Genomic DNA, 16912 nt, shown 5'->3' with positions numbered 1-16912 from the left:
ATTTCCACCCCCCTGGGTCAGAGGCTGAAGCTCTGCCTTACGCTAAGTCCCTTCCCGAAATCTTGTATCTCTTAGCTGCAGCTATAATAAACCGTACTACTTCAGGCTGTGTTTTTCCCAACACTAACTCACATTTTTTTCAGAAGGACTGACGTAGTCCCTGTCCCTTGTCATACGCCTATCAAAGCATTTAATGTGAGGAGGTTAAAGAGAAGTTTGACTCTAGAAGAAACTTTTATAATGGCAGAGTAATAACATTGCACGCTAGTTTATTTTGCAACTTCATCAGTTTTATCTTTGTTTGCCTTAGTCTGGGTTAGGCTTCTTGCAGGAAAGCAGTTTGTGTTTGCTTCCACGTAAGGGAGATTTGCAATTCCCCACAGTGCTTACAGGCTGCTGCTGTAGAGAGTTACTTTGTGACACCAACGATGTCTTGTTACTGTTGCGCTACATTTTGTGGCAAAAAATTGTGATTTTTTTTCTTTTTTAGTGAAAATAATTTTGAATATTTATAGTTACTACCTCAGATAAAGAAAACACTTAATACTCTGTTTTCTTCTTGTATAAGGAATGGATAGGTAACAAATAGCACAACTGAAGTTTTTCTGACCTTTTTTCTCAGACTTTTGTTTGTTTCTTTTCATGTTTTCAATATCCCGTAATGAAGGAGAGACTTGTAAGGTGACTTACAGGAAGGTCATTTTTAAATGTCCCTTAAGCATTTAAACAAGGAGAAGATGTTCTCTTCACTGTAATGTGATCAGTGTTCTGTCACCTGCTTACTGCAGTTTGTAACTGATTTTTATTTATAAGGTACTGTTTCACAAGGTACAGCTCACTGTTGTCAAAAGGTGCAGGTCCCGTTTACCATAGAATCATAGAATGGTTTGGGTTGGAAGATAAGTGCTCCCGCCCTTGGATCATTTTGGTGGCCCTCCTCTGGACCTGCTCCAACAGTTCCATGTCCTTCTTGTACTGAGGGCTCCAGAGCTGGATGCAGGACTCCAGGTGAGGTCTCACCAGAGCAGAGTAGAGGGGCAGAATCACCTCCCTCGACCTGCTGGCCACGCTGCTTTTGATGCAGCCGAGGATACGGTTGGCCTTCTGGGCTGCAAGCATGCATTGCTGGTTCATGTCCAGCTTTTCATCCATCAGTACCCCCAAGTCCTCCACAGGGCTGCTCTTGATCCTTTCTTCCCCCAGCCGGTATTGATACCAGGGCTTGCCCTGACCCAGTGCCAGACCTTGCACTTGGCTTAGTGGAACCGTGTTGAGGTTCAGACGGGCCCACCTCTCCAGCCTTTTAAGGTACCTCTGGATGGCATCCTGTCCCTCAGACGTCAACCACACCACTCATCTGGTGTCATCTGCAAACTTGCTGAGGGTGCACTCGATCCCACTGTCTCTGTCGTTGATGAAGATATTTAACAGTACTCTTCCCAATACAGACCCCTGAGGGACACCACTCATTACTGGTCTCTACTTGGGACACTGAGCTGTTGACAGCAACTCTTTGGATGCAGCCATCCAGCCAATTCCTTAGCCATCTAACAGGCTGTCCATTAAACCCATATCTCTTTAGTCCTTCACCGTTTCTGTCTTTTCTGTCTTCTGCCCTGTCAGCTCTAGCTCATTGGACCTTTTCATAGGCCAATTTAACTCACTGGAATAGCAGAAAAAATTGTGCTTTACTGAGTTTTCTGAGTTCAATTAGCTTTGGAAAGTCTGACGAGGATGTGAGCTGTCAGGGAAGGAGCGGGGAGAGAAAGAAGAGACAAGAGAAGAGACCTCCCTGTTCTGCAGCAGCGAGCCATTAGGTCAACTCGTCTACTCAATGAAGCATAACCATAGCCTTAATAATTATACCAGGTCCATAGCATATTTTGCATTACATTTTTCAAGTATCCAGGATAAAAGAAGGAAAGTAGCATAAATAGTTTAAAACGTGACCCAGTAAGCTCGAAAGTGCATTCCCATGTATTTTCCCATCTGCAACGCGAATATTACACCTGGCTACAATGGGTTGTTTCAGTACTTGATACAGGAGTCTTTTAGTTGCCTGTCTCTGTCTTGGCAGCTGTTGATCTGATGCCCAATTTTTGTCATTGTGCAAAGATAGCTAATAACTTGCTGTAATGTTACAACTACTGAAATGTACGGGCAAGCCACTTGGTATGACTGCGTATCTAGTACTGGCAGACCCGTTTTATTTGCTTGTTGTGTTTACGTCTTTGAAATCAAAGGACAATTACATTTTTTTAATGGGCAGAAGTAACAGAGAACATAACTGGAAAAAAAAAAACTTGCTTTCCTTTTGAGAGGAATGACAGGGAAAACAGGGACTCGCAAAGAAATAAATACATTTTATAAAACCAAGGCATGCTTAAAAAGGAATAACCTGCAGGTTGTTAGTGTTACTAACCATGGTCAGAAATTGCCTGGAGTTCCAGTCACGTGTTCTATGTATTTTATTTACACTGGAGAGCTGAGAATTGACTAGAAGTCCCCTGAACAAGCTAGAGACATTTTCTTACCAGCTATAGCATGGAGAGTAAACTTGTTATGTGTTTTAGTGTGGCTGATATCTGCACGACTTGTAATTGTATAAAAAAAATCAAGTTCCTGGCTAGACTAAATAAACGGTAATAGAGTTGAATCACAGTGTGGTAGTGCTATTGCCACTGTGTGGAAAATTGGAGACCTTGCCTTTCCTTTGTAGTCCAACAAGCTTGTACGCTTTGAGCTAATTCATTAATTTTTACCTTGAGCAAGCCCAGGACCATGCTGTTTCTTGTATACCTTCCAACTCTACTTTGAAAACTAAGCATGCGCTCTAAGGCATGTGGGTTGATATTTTTATGTTCTTACCTTCCGTTAAAACCATTAGTTTTATAAGTCAGGGTATACTGTCTTTACATGCTGCAGCCTGTAATTCTGAAAAGTGCTGCTGAACACACTGAAAGTGTCAATTGGACACCCCGCCATCTCATTTTGACCCTCTCTTAAGTTGCCACTGGGGACTGATTTGTAATGAGTTGTTACATTTTCCTACCGCGCTTTTTTTTTTTCCATGCTCTGTTGGTTTTTAGCTTTCTGTCCAGTTCTGCAGGGTCTCTCCTTGCCCAGTATTATAAATGGTTTTGGGCTGCACTGGTATTTACACAGGTCTTCAAGAACGTCTTGGGAAATTTCCTTTTTCGAAAGGAACTATCATCTGAGTTAGAGCTGTAGTGTAAGAAAGGGTTGAAAGGACATCACGATTTGGGAGAGGATGTTATTCAGTGGAAGTAATGAAAAGGGAACAGTCGCAGCTGAAGGAAAGGTGCTAAATTGATGACTTTGCAACCCAATTTAACTTCCTCACGTATCTTAAAGAGCTATGTGTTTATTCTAGTTAGTTCCATTTGAAGTCAGCAGGAGCAGAATTGGGTCCCTGTAGGTCTAAACCTCTGTGTTTTTCAGGCTGATTAAGGGTGTAGTTTGCCTCAGTGCCAGTGAAGGAATGGACTGACAGAGCTGCCTTCTGATGTGTACCTGGTTCATATCGAAGTTGTCCTGCACAAATGTGTCTGCATATGTGTGATATGTGAGAAAGGCAAAATTTGACTCCAAATTTGAGAAATCATTTGAAATAGAATATTCAGTGTCACTTGTAAAATATGCAATTTTATTAGTTATATAGCAATGATACTATGGAAGAGTTTTGAGTTTGCTAGGAAGTCTATAACCAATGTTATAGATAAATAACATTAGTGTTAATAATTAAATATTAAAATAACATTAGGAGAAGTTTCCAAAAAGTGGCAGTAACAGCAAGATGCCCTTCTTTAGTTAAAAATTGTTTGCAGGATAACCTTTTAATAGGTTGTTATGCAGTAAATTCACTGCTTTGAAAGATGCAACGGTGGGGGTTTTTTGGTTGTTTTTTGTTGGTTTTTTTTTTTTAATGTTCCTCAGCAGCCATCTATAACTGTATGGATCTTACTGTAGCCATTTTAGAAAGAATGAGCTTCTTTTGAGGGTTAAAGGCAGTAAACTAAGATGCTCAGGCAAGATATCTACATTTCTGCAAAGTATAGTGCACTTGGAAAATACGTGGGACCTTATAGAGTGCAAAGAACAAAAAAGGTTACAAATTCAGGGCCTAAAGCTATTAAAACTTTTATGTGACTAAGTTTTGAGTTCATAACCTGCACTAGAAAATAAGTATTTCCAGTTAAGAAAATACTCTTATGAATTCATTCTCACAGAAAATACAGGCTGTTTTATTGTTGGTATATTTATTTTCCCAAAATTTTATCTAATTTTTGTTTAATTGTTTTATTCACTTCTTATTTTTCAGGAGTCTTTGAAAAATCCTTAGTGGTCATGACATTGTTACAAGTGACATAAATTAGCCAGTGGCTCAGAGTGATGGATACCCAGAAGACTACAAATGGTTTGCAAGTGATTGGAGAAGGGACTGGTATAGGGAAATCGACACTCCACATGGTGGGGTATTTGGGAAAAGTCAGTTGAAACTTGTTTTACATGTGTGCAAAGTTCATATTTTTCTCTGCTTTGAGAAATTTTTAATTGGTCTTAATTTTACAAAAAAAATTTTCAAAATTATTTTCCACGGAAATCTATAACAATGGCGAAAGATTATTCTAAGTAAATCTGTGCCTATGATTTTTTTATTGGCACTATTTTTACAACTGTTTGCATTCCTGTGAAAATTGATTTGTCTTTCAAAGATCTGAGCTTGTGTTCCCTGGCAATAAGTGTCTTTGGTTTAGTTCAAGTACAATGAAATGTTGCGTAATTGTGTTCTTAAATATGTCGTATTAAATATTTGAATATTTAAATCAAAAGATGAATTTATTTAGAACACTCTACTATATGAATATGTAACATACATATTTAAAAAAATCTAGTTTACTTTTTTAATATTGTAGTAGGTATTATAGAAGTTGCACGTTGGTTTTCTATCTTGGTATGTATGTCTTACCTTGGGATAATATATGAAATACATAAGTTTATGCTGGTTTGTTTTTGTTGTTTTTTTTTTTTTAGAACTGTAACCCTGTTGAAACAACTGCACATGAGTATTGTCCAGTCTGCAAAGAGAAGGGCCAGACCCAGCTTTTACGGACTTACCGCATTAATTTTCAAGAGTCCATTTTCCTTTGTGAAAATCCTCAGGTATTACACTAATTAACACTTTCGTTTGGTTGTGTTGTTGTGTTGGCCTTTACCTTCAGCAGTTACACTTCTTTAAGTTCAAGATTTTGGTGGTGGTGAGCAGTGTTGAAAAAGGACCCCTTTGAGTCCATATGCTGGTTGATGTTTGCCTGTATATAGACAAAACCATAACTAATCTGTGTACATGCAATGTTTAGGCATACTAGCTACCCTAAAGAATCAAAGAGAGTGGATTAAAATGAATAAAAGAGAATTTTGCTTATGTAACAAAGGAACACAAGGGGTACTAAATAAATCTTTGTATGAATCACAATACAAGGTGAAAATTTGATGATTGATGTAACTAATATATGACCCTTGCACATGTGAGTCTCCCATTTTCCATTCTTTAAGTCTGGGTAATGCCAATAGGTTTGTAATCATAATTACAATGTTTTTCTTTCTTTTTTTTTTTTTTCTCCTTTTAAGGGGAAACCCCTTTTCAGGGGTTGGAAGCATTTACTGGAATAGCAGTGTTGATTATCACTACTGATATATTTACTTCACAACTGCTTATAAGACAGTGGTTGGATAAAACACCCTTCCTGTCATGTATATGTTGAATTTATGTATTGATTTCATTAAAATACCATGACAGAAGTCCTACATTCCATTTTAAGGGTATGGTTTGTACTTTTTTGTAGCTCTTGTTCACCTGAAATTGCTTTGTAGATTTTACTGTAACCTTCTTTCCTTTAGTGTATCTACCCACTTGGTTATAAACCATTAAACAGCATAATTACTTCTGCGGATTCAGAAAATCATCAAGTTCCATCTACTCAGCAGAAAAGGAAGTTGTGTGATACCAGTGACTTTTCTCCTGTTGAATCACATGCAAAAAAATCAAGAACTAATAATGCGGTAAATGTTGAGCACACTATTAATAAAGACCCTGTTGTCAAATGCTATCAGAATAGCTTATGTATTCCCAAGTCAAGCCTACATGATGGGCTACAAAATGACCAGCAAAAACCTAGAAGCAATGTGGAGTCCTGCATCCAGAAGGTGGATTTGGAAAGAACCACCACCAACAGCAGCTGTCAAGAAAGTCCTCCTAAGACTTCCAGTCCCAGAACACAACCCTTGCCAAATTCTGAACTTTGCTCAACATCATCTGAAATTTTGCTCAGAGGTGATAAAGGTTCCGCTAATAACACAGACTTATGCCTTCAGTGGAGAAACATGCACAATCTTTGTTGGTTAGATTGCATTTTGTCAGCACTGGTACACTTAGAAACATTAAAATTTGCTCTAGCAGAAGAATATGGTGACGGAAAATGTTTACTCCAGAAACTCTTAACAAAATATAATCAAGCAACTGTGCTTCTGAATACCTGTAAAAGGAGTAAAGTAAAAGGTAAGTAAATTTAGCTGCTGTTTCTTCATATTCAGACTGATCTGATCCACTACAAATATGCAGTTTAGTACGGTGCACTTAAATATACCTCTGTTCTATTTCAAGATCATGAAAGAATGAGTTATAACAGATTACCATGAATTTGCAGAGTAGTGAGCTTTTTCTAGCAGAATTCTTGTTCTTGGGGCACACTTTGAAAGCATCAAACACTAAACATCTCCTGATTTTTTTTTTTTTTTATTTTTTTTTTTTTGTTATATCCCACATAGAGAATTTGTGAATTGTTTATGTAACTGAGCCTTACTTTGTTTCCTTCCCATCTGTTGGTTAGCATATTAGGATGCTGCTCTAATCTTGATCTTCAGAATAATTTTTGTTGTGGTTTATATCCTTGTATAAACCTTGCCTTGTCACACCGAAAATAGTAAAGCTGGGAACATGTGTTCTCTTCTGGCTCCAGCTGTGCTCATTGAAGGAGTGCTTCCTCTGAGGTCCGCAAGCTGTGCTGCGGCTGAGAGCGCTTCCTAACCTGTTTCAGTCAAAATCAGTCAAACACATTAACTTTGTTCATGTTGTCTGGAAAGGGTTGGTGAATATTCACACGTGCAGCTTAACAGGTTCCAGGACTGTCTCCTCCAAGCACAGGGGCAGTGGTGAGCAGCTGGGGGCAACCTTCCAGGCAGGACAGCTGGAGTCAGAGGAGGATGTGTCCCTATAAGCTGCCAGTACAGCCTTTGATCGTTTCCTGTACTGTAGATTTGGTTTCAGACTCTTAAACTAAGATCTGTTTTTCTTAGTCCTCTTGAACTGACCCATTGGTGTTGTAAGTCTGAAATTCTAAGAGATCATCTGTTAGAGACTTAATACAGATCTCTGGTTAGTCAGTACTTTCATGAATTTTTTGTTTTTCCAATAGACATCCAGGAAAAGTGTGTGTTTGAATATATAGACTGTAGTCCCAGAACAGCATTAGATAACATAAAGAATATCATACCTTTCCTGGGAAAAATAATAGGTATATAAAAATGATTTAATCCACCTTGTGGCAGAGAAAACATACTATTTTACAGAGGGGAGAAAAAAAATCAAAAAAGATTCTGAATTAGTTCATGTATTCTGCTTGCCAGAAAGCCAAGCTGCTTGGGTTTAGGTCTTCAGCTATTACCTGGAAGCCCCCTACCATTGCAGAACCTGTCTGAGATGAGTTTCTTTCCCCCCTGTTATGCTGTGTTTGCAAAGGAGCTCTGGTGAGCAAGAGCCCTTAAATGGGGATGGTAGGTATTGGAATATAGTGTTGTTTGAGGTGACATAAACCTTTGCATTTCCAGGAATTGCTGCAAAAGAGATGAGTTTATTTGGGCAACAGTGGAGAGGAGATTGGATGAAGAGTATTGTTGTGGAGAATAGGTGTAGTATTTATTCTGCCCTTTTGTGTAGTTTTGCATCGTCTTTTACACATGGTTGTTTTTAAAAACAATAGAGCTGCAAGAAACATCTTTTTACCTCTTTTATATACATAGATCTTATAAACAGTTTCAGCAGCTGTTCTAAACCCTTTGATTTGTGCAGGTTATGATCATAGTAGTAGTAGAAGTTATGTTCTTGCTTGTGCAAGAATGTGTTTGTGAATAAACAACGTAATTTGCAAATTTAAAATACATACTAAGATATATAAAATACACTATTTTAAAAAACTATATTTACTGTTTTAAAGGCTAACTTAGGAAATTAGTATTTAATCTGGAACACCACATTTAAATGTTTTATTATTAACTCTATAACGTCATTAGAAAGCATGTAAGCAATTTTTTTATGCTTTTGATCTTAAAATTTTATCTACTATATGTCTCCAAATCACCAGGGTTTGTAACATCTCATTAAATTATCCTGAGATGTCATGACTACTTAGCTATTGGTGCACACTCTCAGCCATAATTTAAATCAGGTTAAGTAATTTCTGGTTAGCAGACTGCAGTAAAACGTGTGTAACTCCTGTAAATTCTTCTCTAATTTTCAAATCAGTTAATACCAAGCATTGGCTATTTTACCAGCAGCTTTAGGCAAGTATAGGACAATATGAAAGGCATTATTTTGCAGAGGTTGAGTGCATGTTAAGGGTGCACATGCATGTGAAAGGGTAGGGGTGTTACACAAATACATGAAGACATATGTATTTTTTTTTCTTTAGATGTTCTTCCAAAAGCAGAATCTCATCTCAATGAAATCAGAAACAGAATGTTTACACAGCTTCAGCCTCGGCTTAATTGTGAATTGGGTAAGTAATTAGTGCAGCATCTCGGTATTTACTTTCAGCAAACTCTGTGTAAAGCCTTGTATGTCAGTACATAAAGATAGGTATGTATGTATGCATGCAAGACAGCTTGCAAATACTTTTGTTTTCATTGGTTACATACACATATTTACAGTGTGATCAGCTGTTTTGTCCCTTGACTAGTTCTGAAGTTTTAGAGAGCATATTCTTGTCTTTGTAACTGTGCTGTCGTCATGAAATTGTCATTGATAACAACCTAATAACATGGATCAGTCCCTTTGCTGTGTGGATTAGAAATACAGCCTTGAAGGGATAACGGGAATTAAAATCATAGCACTAAGCTTATCTCCTTCTTTTTTGGAGTATTGAAAGCTGATTTCAAATATTCAGTGACTTTTTTCCTGCCCCATCTTTGAAGGTAAGGAGGAGAGTCCAGTGTTCGCGCTCCCTCTGCTCTTACAACAGGATCAACAAGCTGAGAAACTGTTCTTGCATTCGTTTTCATGGAAGTTTGAATGTGTATGCTGTGGCTACAAATACCAGGATCGGTGAGATTTTTATTTAAGTAGCTTCTCTATAATTGTTCTATCTTAGCTTTTTTAATCTGCCTGTAATAGTTGATTTTTCTTCATATCTCCAAGTTTTGTACAGCTTAGGCTTGTTGGTGAAGTTTTACATGATCCACTCTTATAGGCTATCATTTGCAAATAGTTTACTGCTGTGTAATGTCTTAGGAAACCATGTTATCACTTAATTAAGGAAGAAACAATAGGTAACTGTGAGTCCCTGGCCATGCTCACTCTGATATTTTGTTGAGGGTATACAGATTGTTGAGGTTCTAAAGAATATACGCCTAGAACACTTTTGCTGTTGAAGGGTATCTGTGATATTTATTTGGATTACAAAGAATCAGAGATTCACTCACATAATTTATCTATTTAAAAATACTATTACAGGAAAGTAATTTCTTGAGAATTGATTTAGTTCAGTGTAGCTGTAGGTACAAGCTAGTCATTCAGGCTCCTTTTAGAGTCAGCCGAAAAAGAGACACCTTCAGAAGACAGCTCGTTTTACTTGAAAAATACCTGTTTCTCTCTACTCTCTTAGGTTTCTACAATAAAATTTTAGATCCCCAAGTGAAATGAAATTAATGCTACCTTACACTGCCAGCTAATATGTAGTCCTGGTTAACAGGATGCGTTCAAGAGCTGTTGTACATACTGTGGGGTTTTTTTGAAAGTTGAAAAATCTAGCTTAGGTTGAACATAAAGGAAGTCCTTTCTGTGGCTAATGAATGAATAAACTATGTTATTTCACTTTAATATCCCGTACGTTGTATTTTTGTAGAATGTAACCTCAGTGTAATCTCAGCTCTGAATGTACTGGTTTTTTGAAAACAAAACCTTGTATAACATAGATTCTGAGGTAATTTGTTACTGCTTCCTTCTCTCCTTGAGATTTTGTATTAGCTAGTAAATTATGCAGACCATGGTACAAGCTCTGTCTTGTTGGAAAGGAAACAGAGATAACGGGCGAAGGGAGAAAGAGCAAATAATGTGAAACTGAAGGCCACAGAGCTGCTGAGAACAAATGGTGGCTGATACTGTTTGGCAGAACTGAATTCAGTGCTGACTTGGATGTGATGCAGTCAACAGTGGAATTCACACACATGGCATGAATATGAATAGAATTTGGCTTTGTCATAACCTTTTTGCAACTTTTTTCTCCTGGTAAAGTGTGTATATTTATTGTTTTCTGATCAGCAACTCAACTTACTCTTTTTTTTGTGTGTGTGTGTGTGTATCCTCAGACTTAGGAGAACGCTAACAACATTCACAAATATAATCCCTGATTGGCATCCACTTAATGCTATTCATGTTGGACCATGTAATAACTGTAGTGATAGATCTCAAAGAAGACAGATGATTTTGGAAAAGTAAGTTTGAATACGTGAACTTGAAAATAAAATACACAAATTCTGACACTTCATTTATTGAATGTATCGCTTTCAAAACCAGACTATATCTTGGGTTTACAGAGATTCTAATTTTTAAACTCTGATAAATACTCACTTTTTAAGTTTTTAGATTGTTCTTAAATGCTGAAATGGCAAATAGTTTTTAATAAACATGAAACATAGAGCAGTGCTTAACATGCTGAGCAGCACATGTGTTTGAGCCAGGTCATAAATACTTACTACCAAGTAGTAAATATAGACAACTGATATCCAGTGTCAGCCTTTCCACAACTCCTGCTGTTGGATAAAACTGTTGTCTGATCATCTGTTTACTAGTTTGGCTTGGGAATAGTGTCCTTTCCTCCAGTGGTTATGACACAGTTGTCTCTCGCTTTTCCTCACCTTTTCCCTGCTCCCAAAATCCCCTTTGTGGTGGCGTTTTTTTCCTTGTCATCTATAAAAAAAAAAAAAAAAGGAATATCCAGGTGGGGTATTCATAATCCCTTGACTGCTGTGCAATCTGAAGAGTTCCATGTGGAAGTAGAATAGTGAGGGCAGGACTACATACTGTTTGAGATACCTTACGTGTGATTTTTCATTAGGAACCTTTGCCACTATTTTGTTGTAATAAACTGGTTCTTTGTTGTTTCTTTATTAGAGTACCTTCAGTATTCATGTTACATTTTGTAGAAGGCTTGCCACATAACAAGCTGAAGAACTATGCATTTCAGTTTGAAGAAGACACCTACCAAATAACAGCTATTGTTCAGTATCAAACAGATAAGAAGCACTTCATAACTTGGTCCTTGAATCCTGACGGTAAGATCTATAAATTATTACAATACTTCATGAGTCTACATCAAACACTGTTTATTGGGTTACTGCAGTAGTCTCAACAGTCCATATATAATACATATATAATATATAAGGATTTGTTTTGTCTGTATTCTAAACTTCATATTAAAAATTTGTGAATAATGGTGGAAACTTTGTTATTCAGGATGAAGGTTTCAGTTTGGTTTAGCTGATTTCTTGAGCAGTGTACTGTTCTACACTGTACTCACTGGCAAAAGTTATTTGGGTAGAGTTGTTTCCTTTCATAACTTTATAAAAAGTTAAAAAATACAGTCTCAGCATGACTGTGGGACAAATGATATTGGTTGTTTTGAAGCCAGTTATTAATCCATTCGTAGCTGGGAGTGAGGAAATTTATGGAACTAACAGCATTAATGAAGTTTCTTTTAATTTCTGAACTTTACTCCACCTGAGGAGTGGAAGGCACAAACCCATGTTAGAAACATTACTAATGGTATGATGGTTATACCATTGGCGGGAACTCCATAATCAGAGAAGGTGAAAAGTTGGTATTTTGGTTCTCGTGCTTCTGTGGAGAGAATGGAGTACACTCTTACCAAGTGTTCTGACAACATGAAAGTTGTCTAAATCATATTGCCAGAGCTCAAGAAGAAATAGGAAGAGGAAGCAGCAGGGAAGCATCTAATTAGGGACTTCCTATACATCATATATATTTATTTTTAAATTCTTAAAGCTGTGAAATATTTGCTCACGATCTGTGAACAGTTTGCAGATTATGAGGCAGATTATAAAAATGAGCAGTTTCTGTTAAACCCCCGTGCCTCCCACCTAGGCAATGAAAAGGCAGAGAAACTTAATTTGAGAGGCGGTTCTTCCTTCAGACCTGCGTGAGTATTTTCAGACAAGATGTCAGCATCATTAGCTTAGACAAAAAAACCCCACAAACAAACCCTTAGCTTTGTTTTTCGGCTGACCTACTCTGGCCTGTAATAATATTGCTGCAAGTTCTGCTTGTGTGTGATCTTTTTACAGTGGAAACCTCCCAGTTTTCCCAGATGTAATAAAGAATGGAGAAAAAACCCCAACTTTTATATTCTATCAGGGGAATGGGTTAATAAAAGTATTTGACAAGTGTCTGAGGATAGCGACTTCAATTTTAAAAGCCTCCAAGTCTCTACACTAGTTGCTATTTATTTTTCAGGAACTTGGCTAGAATGTGATGATTTAAAGGGTCCATATTGCAGGAGACATAAAAGATTTGAAGTTCCTCCTTCAGAGATTCATATTGTTATCTGGGAAAAGAAAATACCCCATGTGCCAGAAGAACTGAATTCACCATTCCAGACTAAAAATACTGAAGATTTTCCTCTTGACAATGTACAGTCGAATTCCACAGCGTTGCATTGTGGTTTTGATAACCCTGTAGACAATATACCTGCAGAACATGGCAAAGAGGATTCTGTAAGAACTCCAGGTAAGAAACAGCAGCAGGTAGCTGAGGATGAAAGCAGTGTTCATCGTGGTTTAGAAAATCTGGCACATGATGATCTTGTAACGCTGGTGCTTGAAGAAATTCAAGTTGACTCAGAAGGTAAATCGCTGTCGAATGGACAGATGGTGGGAAATAACGTTGTTGTTGAAATGGGTACACTGCAACAGGAGGAATTAGCTTCTTCACCTGACGCTCCATATAAAGGAGAGTTTGCTGGAACTAGTCTAGCTATGAACAAGAAATGCACATTATCGGAAAGTTCCAGCATTTGCTTGCCTCTAGAAGAGCTGAACCCAGCAAATAGTACTCCTTCTGTAGCCAAAAACTGCAACCCTGACCCATCTGACTCGTCGCTTGTTCAAAGAACATATGACAGAACTAATTTACCTAACAGAGACCATGGATTAAATTCAGAACCACAGCTAAACAAGAAGTTGCCACCAGTAGAGAATATTATGCAAAAATCACCTGACTTGAAAGATGCAAGCAAAACTGTAGTTAATTCTCAGGTTGCCAATTCTTCTGTTGCCAATAATTCCTGTCAGCCTTCACACAAAGACCAAAAAAGAGGATTTGTAGGAAGCTGGGTAAAGAAATTATTAAGCAAGAATACTTCTTTTATGCCTTCAAGTGCCTTGGCTCTCAAGAAAGAGAGAAGTTGCAAAACTCCCACAATGCAAAAAATAAGTGAAGTGCGGTTGCCAGTTAAGGGAGCAAGTAACTTTGGTGGATTTCTAAGCAGAAGTACAAACAAAAGAACTGAGACCCCCAAGTCTGTGGTTCCTCAGAGTAATAATACTCATCCTTTATCAAATTTCAAAGGATTTTCTGAGAGCACTCATCTTCCAGCAGCAAGTCATACTGCTATTGAAGGTCCAACTTGGAATAAGTCCGGAAGTACGTTGGGTACCTCAGGTAAAGTGACTCAGCTCCATTCACCTAGCTGTAACTCTGGGAAAGCAGAAGAGTCAGAGAGTGACAAAACGAAAAAACTTCGCCTAAAACTGTTAAAAAAACTTAATGCTAAAAAGAAGAAGTTGGCTTCACTGGATAGGCTAGCAGTGGAACAGATGAAACACGAAAAACCTGTGAGTGGAGATGTAAGCACCTCATCGCAGCTTGAATCTCACAATGACAGTGAATTATTCCAGACCTTTTTAAGGGAACTGCAGCATCAGATTGATGTTGCGGATAATGGATCTGAACTTAACGCGAGCTCTGTATCAGGGTGCACTAGCCATAGTAACAGTGATGAAATACTGGCAGAATTGCTGTCCCCTACTTCAACTGTTGCTTCCTTAGAGGCTCCAAAAAGTGAAGATGAATGTATGTATATGGAAATGGTGGACAGCAGTGTTGCAACAACAGCATCTGATGAGAAGACCAGTGTGCCACGGGCAGCAATGACAAGCGAGGACCACAATTACTACAGTCCTGTAAAGGACAGTAATTCAGAACTTCATGCAATAAGCAAACCCAGTGCAAAGAAACTTGCTTTTGAAAGTCCTACAAGGGAGGATATTCTTGAAGACCTGTTCTCCATTTCAGCACCAAGCTCAATGGCAGGTGACATAGATTTACCTCATTTTGATGAAACTCTGTTTGAAACTTGGTAAACGTTCGGTTTCTTGGTTTTAAGTATTTTTCAATATGTATATTTTGAAACAAAGCACTATTAAATTATGTTTTCAACTAATTTAATTGCACACTGGCTGTACTTGAACAATTTATATTTGAGGTATTTTTTTTCTTAACATTTTATTGTAGCAGACAAATAAGGTTTTAACGCATTTTATTTTTCCAAACAGTTATTTTAGCTGTTGCATATGATGATGCTTTTTAATTAAAAACTCCTGTGAGTCTTAATTTTTGCTGCTTTTAATATGGAAAACTTATCCATATTCTACTGAGTTTGAGAAATAATAAACTTCAGTAGTCTTGATGATGAAATGGTGTAAGAAATATTTTAGTAGTAGTGATTTATTTTACAGGGTTGCCCAATTCCTGAAGTCTTTTTTTCCTGAAATTTTAAAAAAGAAAAAGTACCTTCTGTACATCAGGGATGTTTGCATCCTTTGATACAAAAATAATTTGCAACACTAAGCTCGGGGCTGGTATTCTGTTAGGAACTCTACTCTCTTCAGAATTACTCTTCAACAAGGTCACCCTGATGTATGCACCCCTTGGATCCAAGGAAGGATGGATATGTGGTAGAAATATTACTATTTAAAGTTACGGCGCATACTGAGTTTTCATCCTCGTTAACTGAAAATATAATTTGGCAGAATATTCTCCCAAGCCAGGTTATTTTTTTTTTTTTAAATGATTAAGATTTGGGCCAGAGTTAGCAGCACTAAGGAAGAATATCAGATGTAACTTTCAGCTGTTCATAGCTGCAAACTCACTAATAAAAGAATTCAAGTTAACTGTAGGTTAGCACCCATTTCTGTTGTCACCAGGAGTTTTTCATGGCTAGAGCAGTGTACCCCTGTCTGTATGTGAGAGTGCCAAGGAGAGGCAAGGTCAATAGGAAGTAAATAATGGAAAAGGTGGCAAGACAGCAGCGAGTAAGCAGGAGGAGTCACTTCTTAGTGTTTCTGGATTTGTATAGCTTTCATTTTGCTAGATGGGAGTCTTTAAATTCATAGACACAGAGCTGAGGGTATTACGTGCTAAGTTAGATGAGCTGTACGTTTTTCTTGTACTCAGAAATAAAAGGGATTTTATCAGCAAGTCTGTTTCATCCATTTTTAGCGGTATTCTGCATTTTTTCATTGTTTTAGATCCCAAGTTCCAAACGTAAGTCCTCGGCCTTACTCTTCCAGTAGGTGCAGTTGAACATAATTGTTATTGCAAGCAGATTTAAGTGGTCTTGGAGTGCTTGAACCAGGTTGAAAATGTGTTTGAAATACTGTCAGTGGCACAGAACTGACCTTGCCAAGCTATTTCTGTTGCAATTACGTACATGTTTATCAGACTGGCACTTCAGACAATGAATGGTTTCATTCTTGAAATACAAGTCTTTGTAAAGAACTTGAGCTCCTTTGTTTTAAATGTTGTAATTGGTAACGTTACTATAGAAAACAGATCGATGGATTCTGAACGTAAAGTGCCAGTGTACTGCTGGTGAAATATTTGCCTGTATGTGGATTCCCTTAATAAAAAAAAAAAAAAAGCTGACCAAAATTAGAGTTTATCAGTGAATAAAATAAGTGCCTCTACAAGACCTGAGGGGGGGTGATTTTAGGATTTTCTTGTGTTTTCCAACCAGTGGTTTCTAACTACACGAACCACTAAAAAGCAGTGTGTCTCACTCCCCTGATTGTTGCAGAGGTTTCCCCCAGTGGTGGGGAGCTGCCTGCAAGCACAGGTACCATCTATGACCCACTGGGTTGCAGCTACCTGCAGCTGTGAAATGGGAACTCCTTCACCGCGGGCTCAGGACGTGACACAGACCCAGGGGTGAGTGAAGCAGCAAGCCTGGGGTTGACATGATGCAGAATGCGTAGTACAACATGAAGAGGAGACCCCGCTAGGAGGTGAGAAGGTCCTGGTGGTGAGGATTATAATAAGGTTAATAGAGAAGGAGCACATCTGCTGTGTGTATGCACCTACACAGAAACAAGAATAGAGTTAAATCCAGTTGGTGGCTGGTAACAAGCTGTGTCCCCCAGGGCTCAGTTTTGGGCCCCGTTCTATTTGATGTCTTTATCGATGATCTGGATGAGGGGATTGTGTGCCCTCAGTAAGTTTGCAGATGACACCCAACTGGGTGGGAGTGTCAATCTGCTTGAG

At 38.0% G+C, this 16912-nt stretch overlaps 1 protein-coding gene across 3 annotated transcripts; it reads left to right on the top strand.

Annotated features, from left to right (window-relative positions):
- Nucleotides 1-1138: 1138 nt before the first annotated feature.
- USPL1 (ubiquitin specific peptidase like 1) lies at nucleotides 1139-16850 on the top strand. Of its 3 annotated transcripts, XM_035900317.1 has the most exons (9): nucleotides 1139-4509; nucleotides 5056-5184; nucleotides 5923-6580; nucleotides 8769-8855; nucleotides 9271-9400; nucleotides 10663-10788; nucleotides 11468-11628; nucleotides 12827-14729; nucleotides 16449-16850. In XM_035900317.1, coding segments are annotated over exons 1-9 (3291 nt in total). In that variant the 5' UTR covers nucleotides 1139-4413; the 3' UTR covers nucleotides 16450-16850. The 3 variants fall into 3 exon arrangements, with proteins under 3 accessions (XP_035756210.1, XP_035756214.1, XP_009643248.1); XM_035900321.1 differs by lacking the exon at nucleotides 16449-16850 and having other exon boundaries at nucleotides 1139-4438; nucleotides 12827-16249; XM_009644953.2 differs by lacking the exon at nucleotides 16449-16850 and having other exon boundaries at nucleotides 12827-16249.
- Nucleotides 16851-16912: the final 62 nt, after the last annotated feature.

Source organism: Egretta garzetta, unplaced genomic scaffold (genome assembly GCF_000687185.1).
Source record: "Egretta garzetta isolate BGI_Z169 unplaced genomic scaffold, ASM68718v1 scaffold40, whole genome shotgun sequence".
Lineage (NCBI taxonomy): Eukaryota > Metazoa > Chordata > Aves > Pelecaniformes > Ardeidae > Egretta > Egretta garzetta.
The sequence above is the reverse complement of the archived record's forward strand: the minus strand, read 5'-3'. Positions and strand labels throughout refer to the sequence as shown.